Source organism: Pseudogymnoascus destructans (assembly GCF_001641265.1).
Source record: "Pseudogymnoascus destructans isolate 20631-21 unplaced genomic scaffold scaffold_12, whole genome shotgun sequence".
Classification (NCBI taxonomy): domain Eukaryota; kingdom Fungi; phylum Ascomycota; class Leotiomycetes; order Thelebolales; family Thelebolaceae; genus Pseudogymnoascus; species Pseudogymnoascus destructans.
In genome coordinates, this window is record NW_020167531.1 from 367,666 (window position 1) to 383,628 (window position 15,963).

Here is a 15,963-nt window from a genome sequence, read left to right on the forward strand (position 1 = left end):
GTATATTTTTATCTTCATTGTGATAATTTACACCCTGATTGGTCCGTTGAATTCACCCCACAACTCTATGAGTATGAACGACGCTTAGATCTTCAACTTGCTTTCAAGCCACTTAGTAGCAGTATTGACAGCCTCATCAATCTTCTCAGGCTTCTCACCCTGTCCTTGGCGGGTTGGCTGCTTGCCGCCGGACTTGCCGCCGAGAATATCAACTACGGCCCCTGACCAATCTTCAGCGAGAACATCCGTCGCATGGGCCTGTGTAGCAAAGCGGTTAGCATGAATATATAAAAGATCGAAGACAATTTTGCTTACAGTTCCAACATAGACACCGTGAATAACGGCTCCATGCTCCTCGCCTCCAGCAAAGACATACACCGTCTTATCCTTCGCCTCTTTCTTGCAGTAGTTGATCACATCGCTGATAGCCTTGCTGTTGGCGGAAATCGGTAACCTCGCAACGTAGAAAGACTTATCCTTGTTCTCCGGGTCGTTGAAGTATGCCTTTACTGCATCGGTAGCAGTGCTCGACTCGGCCTTCTGACGCTTCTTTTGCTCATCGACAACCTTCTTCGACTCCTTGCTGAAGCGGTCACGGAGTTGTTCCTTGGTGAGAGTGGATATCCTGAGACCATTGAGGTCGGACGAGATGGCCTTGATTTCGCGCTCCTTCTCAGGTCCGTATGGCAGTGCCTCGAGGGCGTCGAGCCTCTGTGAAAAGTCCTTTGCAGCGAGCTGGACTTGGCGGGCGGCCTGGCCAGTATACGCAATAATACGGCGGATACCCTTCGCGATACCGCTCTCCTCAACGATGATGAGGTCCTTGATCTCTCCGGTCTGGTCCACGTGTGTGCCACCGCAGAATTCGACGCTGACTTTGCGCCACTCCTCATTCTTTGGGTCAGCAAGCAAGGTGTCGACATCAACACCAACAGAGACTACGCGGACGGGGTTGGGGTAGGTCTCGCCAAACACAGCGCGGAGACCGACAATACCCTGCGCCTCCTCAAGCTGGACGTCCTTGGAGTAAATTTTGCAGTTTTGCCTGATGTACGAGTTTGAGAAATCCTCAATCTTTTGGAGCTCTGGCAAAGTAAGCTGAACCTTGTTAGAGAAATCGAAACGGAGCTTTTCCGCATCGACCAAAGAGCCCTTCTGGTGCACCTCATCGCCGAGAACTTCTCTCAGGGAGTGGTTCAGGATATGGGTTCCGGTATGGTTGTTGCGGATGGGTTGCCTTCGGATTTCGTCATATTCAAGTGTGACCTCGTCATCAGCCGAAAGCTGTCCCTGCTCTAGGAACCCGTTGTGAAGAATGTAGCCACCGTATGCCTGGACATCAACAACCTTGAACTCAGCCCCACCGTCAATACCAATTCTACCAACGTCGGCAACTTGGCCACCTGACTCGGCATAGAAATTGGTACGATCCAACATCAACCCAAAGTTTTGACCAGCCACCAACTCCTTGGTGGATTTCAGGAAGTCTTTGCCATCATAGATGAATTTAACTTTACCAGTAGTAACGTTGCCAGTGTACTTTGCGTCGTCGATTGTTGGTGGTATCTCAGACTTGTTTAGCTCAGCGATCTGATGGACATCCAGCTTGGCGAATGCAATGACACCCTCCTTTGTAGACTTGCTAGCTTCGCGAGCCTTCAGCCTTGCAATTTCGATCTCTTCATCATTGTAGCCGATGTTACGCTCATCCGCCATAATCTTGGTTAAATCTTCGGGGAAACCGTAAGTGTCATACAGACGCCAGACCTCATCTCCAGTGAGGCGGTTGGTGCCAGACTTGATAGCTCTTGTAGCAAATCTTTCAAACATCTTTTCACCATTGTCCAAGGTCCTGGCAAATTGAGCTTCTTCCTCGTCTAAGATTTCAGCGACCTCAGACTGCATCCTGACAATTTCGGGGAATTGTTCGCCCATCTGCTCCACCAGAGCTGGCAAAATACGGGAGAAGAAGTTTCCAATATCGGCATTGAAGTATTTCCTGGCATAGCGCGACCCTCTGCGTAGGACGCGGCGGACAACGTAACCACGGCCTTCGTTGTTTGGAACTGCTCCATCAGAAATAGCGAATGTGAGGAGGCGCACATGATCCGCAATCACGCGGTATGCGGTGTCGATTCCGTCGGCATCATCTTTGCCATACTTATCAGTGTATGGTCGAGCTTGGGTAACCTCCTGGATTTTGGCGAATAACGGGGTGAAAACGTCAGTAGCGTAGTTGGAAGTCTTGTCTTGGAGAATAGACACGAGGCGCTCAAAGCCCATGCCGGTATCAATATGTCTGGCGGGAAGAACCTTTAAGGACCTGTCCTTTTGTCTGTCAAATTGCATGAAGACGTTGTTCCAAATCTCAAGCACATTTGGGTCATCCTGGTTGACTAGACTGGCGGCGTTTCGGCCCCCAATTCTATCAAAGTGGATTTCACTGCAGGGACCACATGGTCCCGTCTCTCCCATCTCCCAGAAGTTATCTTTAATGTCTCCTGGCAAAATGTGGTCTTCAGAAACACCAACTGCCATCCACAGCTCCTTGGCCTCCAAATCAGCCTCGAGGCCTAGGTCTTTGTCGCCCTCGAAATAAGTCACATAGAGACGGTCCGGATCTAACTTAAAGACCTTGGTCAATAGTTCCCAAGAGAACTCGATGGTCTCCTTTTTGAAGTAGTCCCCAAAAGACCAATTACCCAACATCTCGAAAAATGTCTACTCGTATGTTAGTACGGCTGGCAGAGAGCAATCTGTGTCTCACTTACGTGATGATAGGAGTCTTTTCCAACATCGTCAAGATCCTGTAGTGAATTCTATAAGTAATTTGCCTTTCACAAGTAGCCAGTGGGCCTTACATTGTGCTTTCCACCTGCTCTAATACACTAAAAAGATAATCAGCTTGTATTCCAGTCGCTGGGAGGAATGTAGCTCACCTTCTGGGTATCAACAGCACGCTTCATGCTGGCAAATGCTTCGGTGGCTCCAACTGTCCCCAGGAAGATAGGCTTGAACTGGTTCATACCAGCATTCGCGAACAGGAGGGTAGCGTCATTGTGTGGCACCACCGAGGCGGAAGAAACTGCACGGCAGGTATTAGCAGATTATCTCGAATAAACAACGTCCCGAAGCATAAATAAAACATTGATGGTATATAGAAATAGTAATTTTAAACAATTTGCGCCCAGATATATAAAAATCCGTGGACGTGAACCCCCAAAGCCTCATTTCTTATGTGCATGGTGGGGTATGTTTCCCCGCAGCGCGGCTCAAGCCATAGCTTAGGGCAGCTCGAATGACGACAAAGGAACCAGAAATCTGACTGTCCGACCTCGATACGGCGATCTTCGGCTTTGTAATCCTCCATATAATCACTAGAATCGCGGCGCAGAGAAGAAGGCGGCCTCTTTACATACCAATCTCGTGCTGTCTGTCGGCGAAATACTCCAGGAACGTCTTCCTCACCAGTGGCGCGGGCCACTCTTGGGCCGTCTCGCTGGCCATATTGCCCGAAAACCGTCTTCCTCCGGCAATTAACTGTATGTGTGATCGTCTAGAAGATCTTGGCGCAGTGAGTCTCTGGGTATAACGAGGGAGGATACGTGTGGATTCGACGGTGCAGAAGATAGGCGAGCGAGTCAAGAAAGACGTCGACCTCCACAAGCCGCCGACAACCATCCAGCGCTATCGTCTACGAGACAAGCCGCCCAATCGAACAGCAGCTACAGACAAAGTATCAATCAAGCTCGACGTCGCGACGAGGACACAAAGCTCGTTCGCTGTAGAGGATACAATCTTATTGACGAGCGGTTGATAAAAGAAAAAGTTGGCTGGAGCTCGGGCTACGAAATAATGTGATGGAGCACCGTCGCGCGATGGACGGCAGGGTCAAGAAGAGAAAGGCTGAGACACTGAATTTCAACGACGACAGACTGTCGAAGAAACTTAGCACTCTCAATTTAGGTTCTTATTCACTCCGTATTCATTTCGTTTGGACTTGGGCTAATTTCATCTGATGTAGACCACAATGCCGATCACCTCCATGCCTCCGTCGAGCAACGTCCCAACACGCTCCCAGCCCTGAAGACACCAGAAAGACAACAAGTCGACGATGATACGATGCGATTAGACGATACGAAACATAAAGTTTACATCTACGACCTGGACAAAGAACTCGAGGAGATTGAGTCATCGGACGACGAAAATAAACTGGTCTTTTTACCAGATATCGAGAAGCGCCTCTTAAACAGGCGCATACCCTCATCTATCCTCGCGAATAAGGATGGCGAGCTAGCGGGAATGAACCAAAGCCAGGCCATGGTATTATACGACATCCCACACTCACTGACTTTAACAGACGAGAAAGACAGTGTGAGGAAAGCTATCCTTGAGTCCAGGCGCAGGGCACAGGAGGAGCTGGCGGTAGGCCGACCAGAAGACCATGAAGAAACACCAGGAATACTAGCGGATCAGTCGGCTTCTAAGCCTCTAGTTTCCGCCCGTCCTCTCACTAACAATAACGTTGTTATTGGCCCAACTGTAGAGCCTATGGCCGTAGAAGAGGGCGAGGCTGTTGTCATGGACCTCGATTGATATGGTACCGTAACATTCAAATTAAGCCGTTATATACCATTATACAGCAGTCATCACAAGCCAATATCAGCCGTTCTTTGTAGCAGTGAAGATGCGAACGTGACGTTCCAAGTCCGTATCAGGAAATAACTATGTGAGCTATATACAGCTATCCATCTATTGGACATCTAAACTCCCTCCCATCATGTACAGGCTCTCTCCAAGTCCCTTCCGCCTTCTTTGCAAGTGCAGCTTCGAGACACTGCCGATGGTACAAGTGCCTGCACGCAAACACAATAAGCGGACCCAAATCCGACGCCTTGCTTGCAACCGGGCCATTAAAATCATCCCCACGATCTTCATCATCCTCATGTCCGTCAAAACCCTTGGGTTTTTTACCATCCATATTACTCATCGCCTCAACCTGTGATTTCGCCCTCTCCTTCCCGCGAACCCCTCCTCCAGACTTCAGTAACCACCGCTTCTCCCGCTTGATGGTCTCCGCAGCCTGCTTCCCTTCCCACCGCCCCAATACATCGCCAGCTACGCCGGGGCCCCAGGTTCGGCGATGGCATCCTTCGCACACTGATCCGCGAGGCCTCCACCCCCGTTTGCGCAAGTGGGATGCAGAATCAACGTTGACGAAAAGATCTTTGTCGAGTAGCCTATTGGCAAGACCAAGGATGCTCTCTTCGTATGCGTATGCAGAGAATATAGAGGTCAATACAGCTCGGAGATCCGTAATGGTGGGGGATGAGACGGATGCTCTTGTGAGGAAGGCGCGGAGGATACGGAGGAACGATATGTTGCCTCCAGAGGGGCCAGACGTAGCCGTGAGAAGAGCTGTAAATGTGCTTTGCACCAGGGAGCGCAAGCTGAAGAGAAGTTTCCCGCCATCGAGATTTGTCGCTTGAAACCCGTCCAGATTTAACAGAGAGGAAGATATGTTCTTGGTGATTTGCACTACTGCGTCGATTAATTCGAGCCAGAGCGATTCTTGAGAGTTAAGCTCAGTATTAACGGCTGACTTTCTCCGTTGCGTCCCGTTTACTTCCTTACCAGATGAAGATTTGCTGTTCTTTTTACAAAGCCAAATCCCCACACCTGTGTATTTCTGGAGCGATTCAAGAAGAACTTCTGCTGCCTCTTCGAGATTGTCCGGGTGCATATCTTGGTCGTTCGATTGCAGTAGGCCTGTAAGTGCACCTTCGAGTTTGCCAAGATGCTCAGTCAGTCTCTCCATTGCGTCCCCAATGAGGCCCTCGCGAGCCATTAATATTACCGCAGCATCAACAACGCCGCCATCTTCCATGGCTGGGAGGACTTTATCCAGGCGAAGATCCGATGTTTGGATAGCTTCCACATACCCCGCCACATGTAGCGCATCAAAGCTACACATGAGCAGGACATATCTTTCGATGAATAATTTATCGTGCAATGGCTTAGCCTCAGGGCTTCCAACCTTTTCGGGCTCGAGAATGGCTTGGAGATACCGGTATTCGTGTTCCAGATCTTCTGACAGCGCCTCCAAGATGTCCTGATGAAGTTCTGGGCAATATTCCGCCACTGTTTGTGCTGACTTCACGGCATCGATAGCCACGAGGTCTCTCGCATGGCTTCGAATAACACTGTGTATATCATCGATTTGCTTCGGGCTGGGGCCACCGTGAGCCCTCAGACAGTCGCCAATAACATCAAACACCGATTCTTGATCCTCCGGATCTTCGAAATATGTTTGCAGAAGTTGCCCATATTGCTTGGCGGATTTGTATACATTCTTCAGCGCCCTGAAGAATTTGGCTTTTCGAAACAGGGGTATTAGAGACTGGATATCTGTTGGGTGATAAATAGATAGCAGATACTCGGCACTCAGCTGAGCATCATCAGCTATATCATCGCCGGGATAGTTGCAAAGCCCAGTGAGGAGTTTGTGGAGTGACGACCCTGAGAGTAGTAGGTACTGGGGGAATTTCGGAAGATTCCTCGCAATGAACATATCCAGGTATATGGTATCCTCCGGAGCAAAGTCCGTTCGATTCATCACCTCAAGCAATATGCTGATAATGTATTGGCGATTAACGGATTGCCCAAAGAGTTGCTCCTCGCGCATATCGGGATCGGCTTCTGCTGGATCAGCCTCATCATGCGTGTCATTAAGAAATGGGTCCTCAAATGCCTCGTTCAGCGAACTCAATAGGCTGGGCGCGTCATATTTCAAGATCATGCGAAGATAGGGGAACGACGGCTCGTCATCCGCATGTGGCATCGTGAGGAAAGGCTTGGAGCTCCCAACTGGCCAGGTGATTGTGTTCCCTGAGAACAGAAACCAGTAGATCTCCGATTTTGCTTTTTGGGCCTGTTCGTCTGTGAGTGGCTGGCCCGTAGGATACACACGCCCGGTGAGGGTATATGACATGTATGGGAACATTTTCAACGCATTGGGATCGTCCATCAGCTCGCCGTTCGCCAGATGGCCACCATCCTGGACTAGCGGTACTAGCAATTTTAATAGGTAGACTAACGGTGCGATATAGTCATCGAGAGCCTGGGTCCAGATATATATCAAGGCATCGTAGAGGTTGTTCTGTTTGCACAGTGCCGTAATTTGATCTATATCGAACGTCGCAGTCTCCATGCGGCACAGTATCTCTTCCAATCGGCTTTCCAGTCCCTCTGAGACGAAATGCGAGACCAGAGACTTTACGACAATCGGCGGAACCGAAGTTATCTCCTCTTCCAATATGTAGGGCTCGAGAGTCTCCAGAAATACTCCAAGGAAGTCGCCATGTTCGTACCATTCATATACATCATCGAAAAGATAGTCTGTATCGTCAATGGCTAGTGAAGCCGCAAAGCAAGCATGTGCGAGTTCTTTTAATTCCGTCTCTCTTTCGCTTCTTCTGGTCGACGTCTTACTACTCCCAAAAGCGAATTTCAGAGAAGCGGTCATAATCTCCAGGAGCTTATCCCGTACAATGGAATGTCTCAATCCACTGTCCTCGGGTAAGCCAATGGTAAGCTTATCCGCATCACCTGTGAAATAAGAGGTTGCCAGGTTGATCGCGCCAATGTAGTCGCCATTTTCCATCAGGGCGATCAGCCGATCGGCCCAGTTTGATACTGCTCCTATCGAGATGTCATTAAAGCCGAGAAGGAACATCCGGCCCTTATAAGCTCTGAGGCTCATATAGAACGCATCTGCCACCACACCGTGCATTGATGAATCATCCTCGTCTAATTGTTCAACTAGACTGTGCAGCTGGTCCGAAAATAGATCCTTATGATAAATATGTTTGTAAAGGAGATCAAATGCTTCGGTCATCCTCATTGTGTGGTCTTCCAGGATAATGAGTCGTTGGGTTATCGTCAGAACAGCCAAAACCGACCGGCTAAGCCATTGGACGGCAACAATTGCTTCATCAGACTTCCAGCGACTTCGAGCTCTGAAATTTAAGCTGGGCTGTTTATCGCCCTTCGCTTCGAATTCTTCAACATCCATGATGGTGAGGACATTAGACCAGCAGTACACCAGTTTAACCTTCGACACTGTGTCGCCAGTTTCTGGGTCTTTCACTTTCAGCTTCACAGCTGGGAACCATGCTAAGCAACCACTCATGGCCCCGTGAGCCGCGATTTCTTTCGGCCGAGCAGCTTTATGCTGAGTTTCCGCAACTGGTGTTGTCGAAACAATAACCAGTAAATACGGCGTTAACATAGCTGTCAGCCCCAGCGTATCTGTCACGCGCTCCACATTACCTAGTGGTAGAGACGCAAACGCCAGAACAGTGCTGGGTTTCCGCGACTTCCCCGTCATGGCAGAGTCGTTGGGATATCTGCCAAGTATCCGAGTGGTTTTTACGCGGCGGCCTACAGAACCAGTCCCTCGAGTTGCAAGATGCGAAAATGCCATCCCACGATCGTCAGCTGAGACGATAGCCGTATGTCTCGTGCCTAGAAACCCCAGGTGGGTGATTGCGACGTTCGGAACGTGACCGTCGAGACTTCGGGCGTGTAATGTCGACACTTCTACTGCTGGGATATGCAGAAACGGACGAGAAGCTTTGGCTATTTCCCACGTGAATATATCTCCATTGACATGCCCCCCAGCAACGGTGGAATGGTCGGCAGATATGGCTATAGAGCTAATAGCGCCAGACTCCACAGCTTTCGTGCCTTGTCCGATGATCGATTTCAAGTTTTGGTGATAGTCGAAGACCAGAATTATTCCCTTCGAAGTCCCCACAACAATAGATGCAGATACAGCTATACAAGTGGGTGTACCAAAATTCCTCTTCCCAACCTCCGAGAAAGTTTTCCCATTCATCTTCTTAAGCTTCGTCCAACGCACGACCTCCCAAGGCGGCGAGGGAGTATCGACTTCCTCGCCATCCAAAGGCACCTGGCTATTGAGCGAGACCTGCCGCGAATGCGATGGGTAAAATGCCGGGGACAACGCTCTCGGTGAATAGACACCAGATGGCGGAGCAAGACGAGACGAGAATCGGCGATCGAATGGTCTGAAGGATGGCGTGGGGCTGCCTAGCATTTGTCGAGAGGCCATAGATGGCAAGACGCTGCTTTCTGAAGAGGACATAACGGAGCCCTGGACAGAAGGTGTATCGTCTGGGATCGACATCATTGAATCAGCCGGGCTGCCATTCCTTATAGGAGTGTAAGCCGGGGAGACATCTCCAAAGTCGCTCCCAGCCTCATCCATATGCTCGTATCCGTCGCCATGTGCCCCATTCCCGGTGCGAGCTGGAGCTGCGCTTGCAGCAATTTCTTCCTCCAGCATATCTGATATCCTTCCCTCTCCTCCATCACTATGTTGTTGCTCCCATTCCTCATCGCCTCTATCCTCCGGCCTTCCATTATCTCCCGCCCCCGCTACCGACCCATCTGTCTCCGACGAAGAGGAGCTCATCGGAGTGTCCTAGACTGGCGCATGGCACCGATGTCGTATTTCAGCGGCGCAGTCAAAGGCGCAGGTTCACGCAGTATCTTAAAATGCCAATCGGAATGGCTGTCGCGTGCGTGAGAATCGTCAATGGGTAGCTCGTTGACATCTAGGGTACGAATTGGGTCTGTAGATAAGCTTCGTAAGAGCTTGCGATACGTGCGCGGCCCGCTGGTATAGTTTCCTTACTCAGGCACAGGAAATAGGCCAAGATTCGAGGTTAATTCACGTCGAAGAAATATCCCTCAAGGCGATGAAGAGGTAGCTATTCTCGTTCTCACCAAGCCAAACTGGTAGCCTGTTGTGACCAGGGAGGTCTGCCGCCACGGAAATTGCCGCGAACCTGGGGAGGTAAGACGACGCCATGGGCTAGGCTATCAATTTCTCCAACCTCAGCCTTTCCACCTCTCCTACTCGGCAACTTCTCAACAACAACTCATCACCATGTCAGGAATAGGGCCCCAACTACCGCCTCACCTCGCGAAGCGCAAGCGCTCAACAGACGACACCACAACCCTCAATCCTCCCTCTCCCCCCACCAAAATCCGCGCAACAAGCCGCAATGTAGACACTCAGCCTCGTCGCGTCCTCGGCCCCTCCATGCCACCCACCCACAACGAAGAAGAAATCGGCCTCGACTCCAGCTCCGACGATGAGCCTGGTTCTTCCCTCCCGCCCGGCGCAATGCCGGCACCAGAACCCAAACCGCGCCGTGTAATGGGCCCAGCAATGCCACCACCACAGAATACCGACGAAATCCCACTTGACGACAGTTCCGATGACGACGTCGGACCCTTTCCCCCCCCCTCAACCACCACCACCGCACTTCCCGCACCCCGCCGCATTCTTGGCCCCGCCCCCCCTCCAGCATTACTCTCCGAGCGCCCTACAGAAGATCCCGACTCCTCCTCAGACGACGACTACGGCCCCTCCCTCCCCCCCGCCCCCGGCTCCGCGGCAGCAGCCGCCGCCGAATCTGCCATCCGTGCCCACGAAACTGCCCGCGCAGCTACAGCCACCGCCTCCGCAGCGTCCAGCGCGCCTAAGCGCGCAGATTGGATGCTCGTCCCCCCGGGCGCCGATGATTGGACATCGCGCGTCGACCCCACGAAGCTGAAGACGCGAAAGTTTGCGTCTGGAAAGGGGGCGAAGGCGCTGGGGGAGAAGAGCGGGGTTAGTGCTATATGGACTGAGACGCCTGAGGAAAAACGGCAGCGTTTAGAGGACGAGGTGTTAGGACGGAAGGAAGTTGCTACGAATTCCGGCAAGAACGGGACGAGAGGTGCCGGAGGGGGACAAGGGGAGGATGAAGCAGAGCAAGCGGCGATAGCGAAGAGGATTCGGGGGTATAATGAGCGGATGAGGGGGAAGAGTATGGTAGAGGAGCATACGGGGAGACAGGGGGGGAAGGAGGAGGAGGATGATCCGAGTAAGAGGGGTTTTGATAAGGAGAAGGATATGGGCCTGGGAGGGAGGATTGGGCATGTGCAGAAGCAGGAGATGTTGAGGAAGGCGGGGGATTTTGGGTCAAGGTTTGAGAGGGGGAAGTTTTTGTGAGGGGTGTGTGGCGGTATACGTGTCATTTTTTTAGAATTCTAGAACTGGAGCAATCAACGGACCTTGGGATTTATGAGATGATGTATATTAGGCTCAAGTGCATGCTGCCTTGTTGTAACCCGTGTGACACTGTCAATGCTGGTAGATCGAAAAATTATGCAGCTCCCAGGAGTCCATCAAAGCTGGACGTTTATAGACAGTCCTTCGTCTCTTAATCTTCATCATCTGTCAACCTTCTTCCTCTCAAGCTTCATATTCGACCCTCACATTCGATCTTCACATTCGATTTTCACATTCGATTTTCACATTCGATTTTCACATTCGATTTTCACATTCGATCTTTACATTCGACCGTCACATTTGCACCCCCGCGTCTTTTCCCTCTTCTCGCCAGCGCCTATTCTCATCGAAGCATCACCCTGCCGCCAGCCAGCTCCGCAATCAGCCCCCGCAAAGGCCTAGATATCAACTACAAGTCCATCGATTAGTCCGGCCCCGGCGGTAACGGTATATCCTCATCCACTTTAATTACCTGGCTCCAAATCACAGCGATAGCACTTCTACAATACGGGAGCAACTTATTCCCCATAACAGCCATACGAGCACAATAAATATAGCATGCAGTCATCACATTTCGCTAATCAGCAACGAGTTATGTAAAGTACAAACGCCCTTTGCCCCATCCAATCTCCTATTCCAATCCCCCATCCATACAATCTTCGATCCACCATCCCACCACTGGCTCAAGCTTGCGGATAAGAGACCATGTCAGAAATCAACGCGCTTACCTCCCCATACGGATAACACCCGCATAAGTGAGCTTGGTGATCTTCGCGCGGATCGCCGGGTTCTTCATGTGCTCCTGCAGCGCCGACGGATCGTTCTGGGCTTGCTGGAGAATGCTGTTCATGACTGGGTCGGACATGATTGCCATGATCTATAGCAACATCATCAGTATTGTCAATTTGCCACGCATGGGGGTGGGTTTATCTTACCTCAGGGTCCTTCTGAATCCTCTCCTTAGTCTGCTGCTCCGTCTCCCCATCCCTCGTCGCATACATAGCCTGCAGCGCCTTCTGCTGCTGCTGATCAATCTCCCTCTTATTCGCCCCCGACTCATCAACCCCCGTAGCCGCCTCACACATATCAAGACACTTGCTATAATCCCTCATACCACAGTACGCCTGCGCCTTCCTCAGGTACGCGCGGATGAACTTCGGATCGCGCTTGATAGCCTCATCGCAGTCATCCAGCGCAGACGGGAACTCAAGCAACTTCATAAACGCCGCCGCGCGATTCGAGTAACCCCTCGGATCCTCCGGCGCGCGCTTCGTCATCTCAGTATACGCAGCGACAGCAGCGGGCCAGTCAGACTCCTTGAACTTTGCGTTTCCGAGCTCGCGCGCCTCCTCGGCCTTAGCGGGGTCGATGTACGCCTTCTTCGCGGTATCGATCTTGTTCTTCTCGGCGGCGCGGAGCTTGTTCACGACATCCGGGGTGCGGTGCTCGGTGAGCGACTTCTGGTAGTTAGCGATGGCCTGGACGTAATCGCCCTGCTTCTCGTAGGAAGAGCCGATGCGCGCGTACGACTTGGCGATCATCTTGAAATCGGCGTAGACCTCGCGGCCGTACTCGACGGCCTCCTTGCACGCCGCGATGGCGCCCTCGTAGTCGCCCTTCTCGAACTTGGCCGCGCCCACGTTGTTGAGGTACGTGATGTCCTTGTGCAGCTCCCAGGCCTTGGTGTAGTGGACCACGGCGTCGTCGAAGTTGCGCTTCTTGTACTCGGCTGTTCCGAGCGCCTTCTCCTTGTCGGCCTCCTCCTTGGCCGCCTTCTTGGCGATGGCTTCCTCGTCCTCCTCTGCCTCTGGCTCGGGCTTGGTTGGGCGGGCGTCGGCCATGGGGACGTCCTCCTCGGCTTCTCTGGCGCCAGGGCCGGCTTGGCCAGCGGCGCCGCCACCTCCCATCATGTCCATGTCAACACCCATGAGGACACCGAGGACTTGGATCATCCTTGGGTCGCTGAATAGGTCTTGCGACATGCTGGGCTGGGACTTGATCTGGTTGAGCTTGTACATGAACGACGGGTCCGCGAGGAACGGCGCGGTTTTCGGGTTCGCAGAAAGCTTTTGGAGGAGCTGGGGATCGTTGAACATGTTGCCCAGTCCACCAGTTGGGTCGCCTGTAACACCATCTATGCTCGTCAGTACAAAAATTCACATCTAGATGGCATTCCTTTACATACCTTCCTTGGCCTCAGCATCAATGGCCTTGTTTACCGACGCCAACCCATTCTTGTTCTGTGCATTGGCCGGATCCAGCTTCAGCCCCTCCTCGTACGCATCGTGCGCCCCCAACAGGTCTCCAAGACCATGCATAGCAGCGCCCTTGCGTCCCCATCCCTTCGCCCAGTCCGGCTTGATCTCTGTGACTTTGTTGGCATCCTCGAGGGCGTGCTCGTAATCCTTCTTCGAGGCGTACGCGGCCGAGCGGTTTGAGTAGAGGATGTGGTTGGTTGGCTCGATGGCGATGGCTTCGGTGAATTTCTCACTGTTTGACAAGTCAGCTAGCTGGGTCTTCAAGGATCCTCTGCGTGTGGAGAAACTAGGAAACGGAGACAGTCTGGGTCTCGTGAAGACGTGAGGCCAGGCTCAAGTAAAACTTACACAGCCTCGTCGAAATTCTTCTCCGCGATTGCCTTGTTCCCCAAAGCCTTGAGCTCGTCTGCGCTCATGATGAATCTGACGTTTATGGTATAATTAATTAGTTGGGTTTAGAATAATATTAGGTGGTCAAGAAGCTGTTCGTTCTTACGGAATCGTTTTGGAGGTATAAAGAAGTGATGATGGAGGTGCAAGATAACAATATTATCACCATGCAGCCCATGTACTTCTAGAGCTTTCGGTGGGTGGTCCACAGTCGCCACAATGCAGGGCTGGTCACATGACTGGTTTGGCCGTTTATGGCAGAGCGAGAAATTATTAAGGGACGTGTTGAAGCATCTACTCTAAATTGCAGCAAAGTTGAAGAGTGTGATAAATATGTGAATATATAGTTCTATATTATAAGAACGAGCGCAACAATCATGATTGATTGGATCTAATAGCATCCGCATAGGTAGTTATTGATACCTATTCCAATATTGACAGCGACCATAGTCGTCCAGTGGTCCCATAAACGCCATAAAAAGGACAGCAGCCCACTATTCTGATAAAAAGCCCTGTATTCGAGGGTCTTCAATGCTTATAGGGTTGCCGTGAGCCTCTCCAAACCGCCAAGCCAAACGGATAATCGCACAAGTCGTCGCTTAGAATACAAATTTAGAAGGTTTCCCAACAAATATTAGCAGGTCAAGATGTAGACCCAAGGGTATTTAAGCCAGGAACACTGCGGAGCCGACCGCGGCCGCCATGATACAGTAGACGCCGGACTGCATCATGCCGTGCGTGAGGCTGAATGCACCGTTTGTGGCAGCAGTGCTAGTACCAGAAGAGGAGTCAGTAGAGCCATCAGCCTCCTCAGTGCCTCCAGCAGCGGTTGTGCCGTTGGGAAGTGTGCCGTTCAGGATGATGGTGCTCTTTCCCTGGATATCGGCCACCGAGACCACGCTCTTGTTGAGGCCTGCATAGCTGCCGTTGCCCAGGACATCCTTCTGGTACTGGGCGTTGTCGTTGTCGTCGCAGCCGCACTCCGAGTACTCTTCGCAAAGGCACTGGACCGGCTTGGTTTGGTTTGCGTCGACGGTGATGTTGTAAAAGGTCCAGGTGTTCTTGTACGGGTACGAGTAAACGGGGTGGTGCCATGTGCCAGCGAGACCATAGGCGAGTACTCCGACTCCAAGACCGACTCCGACACCAAGGAGGACAGGGGAAATGCCGCTCCTTGTCGCCGCCCCAGTTCTATATGGGACCGCAGCGCCGCCGCCGTAGTATCCGCCACCACCGTAGGCTGGACTCGGTCCTGATCCAGTTCTGGTTTGGCCGCCTGTTGAGGACGAGGATGAGCCTAAGCCAGTACCTAATGGACGTTAGCACTAGTCCGTAAGAGAAACCAAGGCTGCCAAGGATCGCCAAAGTGCAATTTTGATGTCTTCCACTCATAGAGTAAGGACTGCCACAGAAACATAAAGAAAACGATATAGGAATGCCATAGAAACAACTCATGAACTCGCACGCGACGCTGTCAAACGGGTGTTTGGGGTCTCATACGAGGACGCGGTTTGGATCCAAGGCGTTTGGAGTCTGGGCGTGATTTGGAGTCTGGGCATGATTTGGAGTCTGGGCATGATTTGGAATCGGGGCGTAATTTGGAATCGGGGCGTGAACCGGATTTCGGACGTGGCTCGGATTTCGGGCGTGGCTTTGATCTGACTTGGGCCAAGATGAAATTGGTGAAAACCTACCTCTTCCAGCACCACTGCTTCCTCCACTGCTGGTTCCGGCACCCCCGGTTCTCCCTCCGCTGCTTCCTCCACTGCTTCCTCCACCACGACCACCGGCGCCACCACCTCCCTTGCGCTTCCACAGCTCCTCGGACGCATCGAAGGTGCCCTCGGCCTCACGGACCTCTAATTGCTGGACTGTCGCCTCACTATCCCTGACCACCAGCTCCGCGCGCGGAACCAGCGCATTGGCCGTCGACGACAGCGCGATCGATAATATGAGTGCCACGGAGAACTTCATCGTGACGTCGCTGAATAAAATAAAAACTGTAAACCACTGCCTTCTTATGCGCAATAAGATGATCTCCTTTCCTGGCGCAGTAGGGTATCTGTATGCCAGTTTTGTTTTGTGATGTTTTACTTTTCAGATGGGTCGGTTTTTCCGGTACCAGCACCCTTATAGTAGTACGAGATACGATGGATGTCGTTGGAG

General features: G+C 51.8%; 6 protein-coding genes across 6 annotated transcripts; 2 read left to right on the plus strand and 4 right to left on the minus strand.

Moving 5' to 3' along the window:
- Positions 1-10: 10 nt before the first annotated feature.
- ALA1 (Alanine--tRNA ligase) lies at positions 11-4,699 on the minus strand. The gene is made up of 6 exons (XM_024470032.1): positions 3,420-4,699; positions 2,940-3,085; positions 2,862-2,888; positions 2,772-2,807; positions 316-2,721; positions 11-258 (listed from the first exon to the last, which is right to left on the minus strand). Exons 1-6 carry the CDS (start codon positions 3,679-3,681, stop codon positions 85-87), a joined length of 3,051 nt encoding a protein of 1,016 aa, XP_024323648.1. The 5' UTR covers positions 3,682-4,699; the 3' UTR covers positions 11-84.
- On the plus strand, positions 4,123-4,596 carry VC83_06432 (uncharacterized protein; the record flags this gene model as incomplete). Its single annotated transcript, XM_024470033.1, has 1 exon — positions 4,123-4,596. The coding sequence occupies one exon, from the start codon at positions 4,123-4,125 to the stop codon at positions 4,594-4,596; it is 474 nt and encodes a 157-aa protein (XP_024323462.1).
- Positions 4,700-4,744: 45 nt separating the features above from the next.
- Positions 4,745-9,499, minus strand: VPS8 (vacuolar sorting protein; the record flags this gene model as incomplete). The annotated part of the gene is made up of 1 exon (XM_024470034.1): positions 4,745-9,499. The coding sequence occupies one exon, from the start codon at positions 9,497-9,499 to the stop codon at positions 4,745-4,747; it is 4,755 nt and encodes a 1,584-aa protein (XP_024323647.1).
- Positions 9,500-9,936: 437 nt separating this feature from the next.
- VC83_06434 (uncharacterized protein) lies at positions 9,937-11,388 on the plus strand. The gene has a single exon (XM_024470035.1). It carries the CDS (start codon positions 9,977-9,979, stop codon positions 11,087-11,089), a length of 1,113 nt encoding a protein of 370 aa, XP_024323649.1. The 5' UTR covers positions 9,937-9,976; the 3' UTR covers positions 11,090-11,388.
- Positions 11,389-11,703: 315 nt separating this feature from the next.
- On the minus strand, positions 11,704-14,023 carry STI1 (Hsp90 cochaperone). The gene is made up of 4 exons (XM_024470036.1): positions 13,756-14,023; positions 13,335-13,639; positions 12,085-13,283; positions 11,704-12,026 (listed from the first exon to the last, which is right to left on the minus strand). The coding sequence occupies exons 1-4, from the start codon at positions 13,821-13,823 to the stop codon at positions 11,874-11,876; spliced, it is 1,725 nt and encodes a 574-aa protein (XP_024323594.1). The 5' UTR covers positions 13,824-14,023; the 3' UTR covers positions 11,704-11,873.
- An 80-nt stretch (positions 14,024-14,103) lies between these two features.
- VC83_06436 (uncharacterized protein) lies at positions 14,104-15,940 on the minus strand. The gene is made up of 2 exons (XM_024470037.1): positions 15,492-15,940; positions 14,104-15,106 (listed from the first exon to the last, which is right to left on the minus strand). Exons 1-2 carry the CDS (start codon positions 15,769-15,771, stop codon positions 14,463-14,465), a joined length of 924 nt encoding a protein of 307 aa, XP_024323592.1. The 5' UTR covers positions 15,772-15,940; the 3' UTR covers positions 14,104-14,462.
- Between the last annotated feature and the right edge of the window lie 23 nt (positions 15,941-15,963).

Bases quoted from the DNA above. Each gene is read 5' to 3' on its own strand.
- STI1 (XM_024470036.1), bottom strand. From the start codon at position 13,823: ATGAGCGCAGACGAGCTCAAGGCTTTGGGGAACAAGGCAATCGCGGAG. The intron at 13,640-13,755 runs GTAAGTTTTACT...CTTGTCAAACAG, and splicing joins AAGAATTTCGACGAGGCTGT to TGAGAAATTCACCGAAGCCA. The intron at 13,284-13,334 runs GTATGTAAAGGA...TGACGAGCATAG, and splicing joins TGATGCTGAGGCCAAGGAAG to ATGGTGTTACAGGCGACCCA.
- VC83_06434 (XM_024470035.1), top strand. From the start codon at position 9,977: ATGTCAGGAATAGGGCCCCAACTACCGCCTCACCTCGCGAAGCGCAAG.
- VC83_06436 (XM_024470037.1), bottom strand. From the start codon at position 15,771: ATGAAGTTCTCCGTGGCACTCATATTATCGATCGCGCTGTCGTCGACG. The intron at 15,107-15,491 runs GTAGGTTTTCAC...AACGTCCATTAG, and splicing joins AAGCAGTGGTGCTGGAAGAG to GTACTGGCTTAGGCTCATCC.
- ALA1 (XM_024470032.1), bottom strand. From the start codon at position 3,681: ATGGTTGTCGGCGGCTTGTGGAGGTCGACGTCTTTCTTGACTCGCTCG. The intron at 2,889-2,939 runs GTGAGCTACATT...TTATCTTTTTAG, and splicing joins GTGCTGTTGATACCCAGAAG to TGTATTAGAGCAGGTGGAAA. The intron at 259-315 runs GTAAGCAAAATT...TTTGCTACACAG, and splicing joins ACGGTGTCTATGTTGGAACT to GCCCATGCGACGGATGTTCT.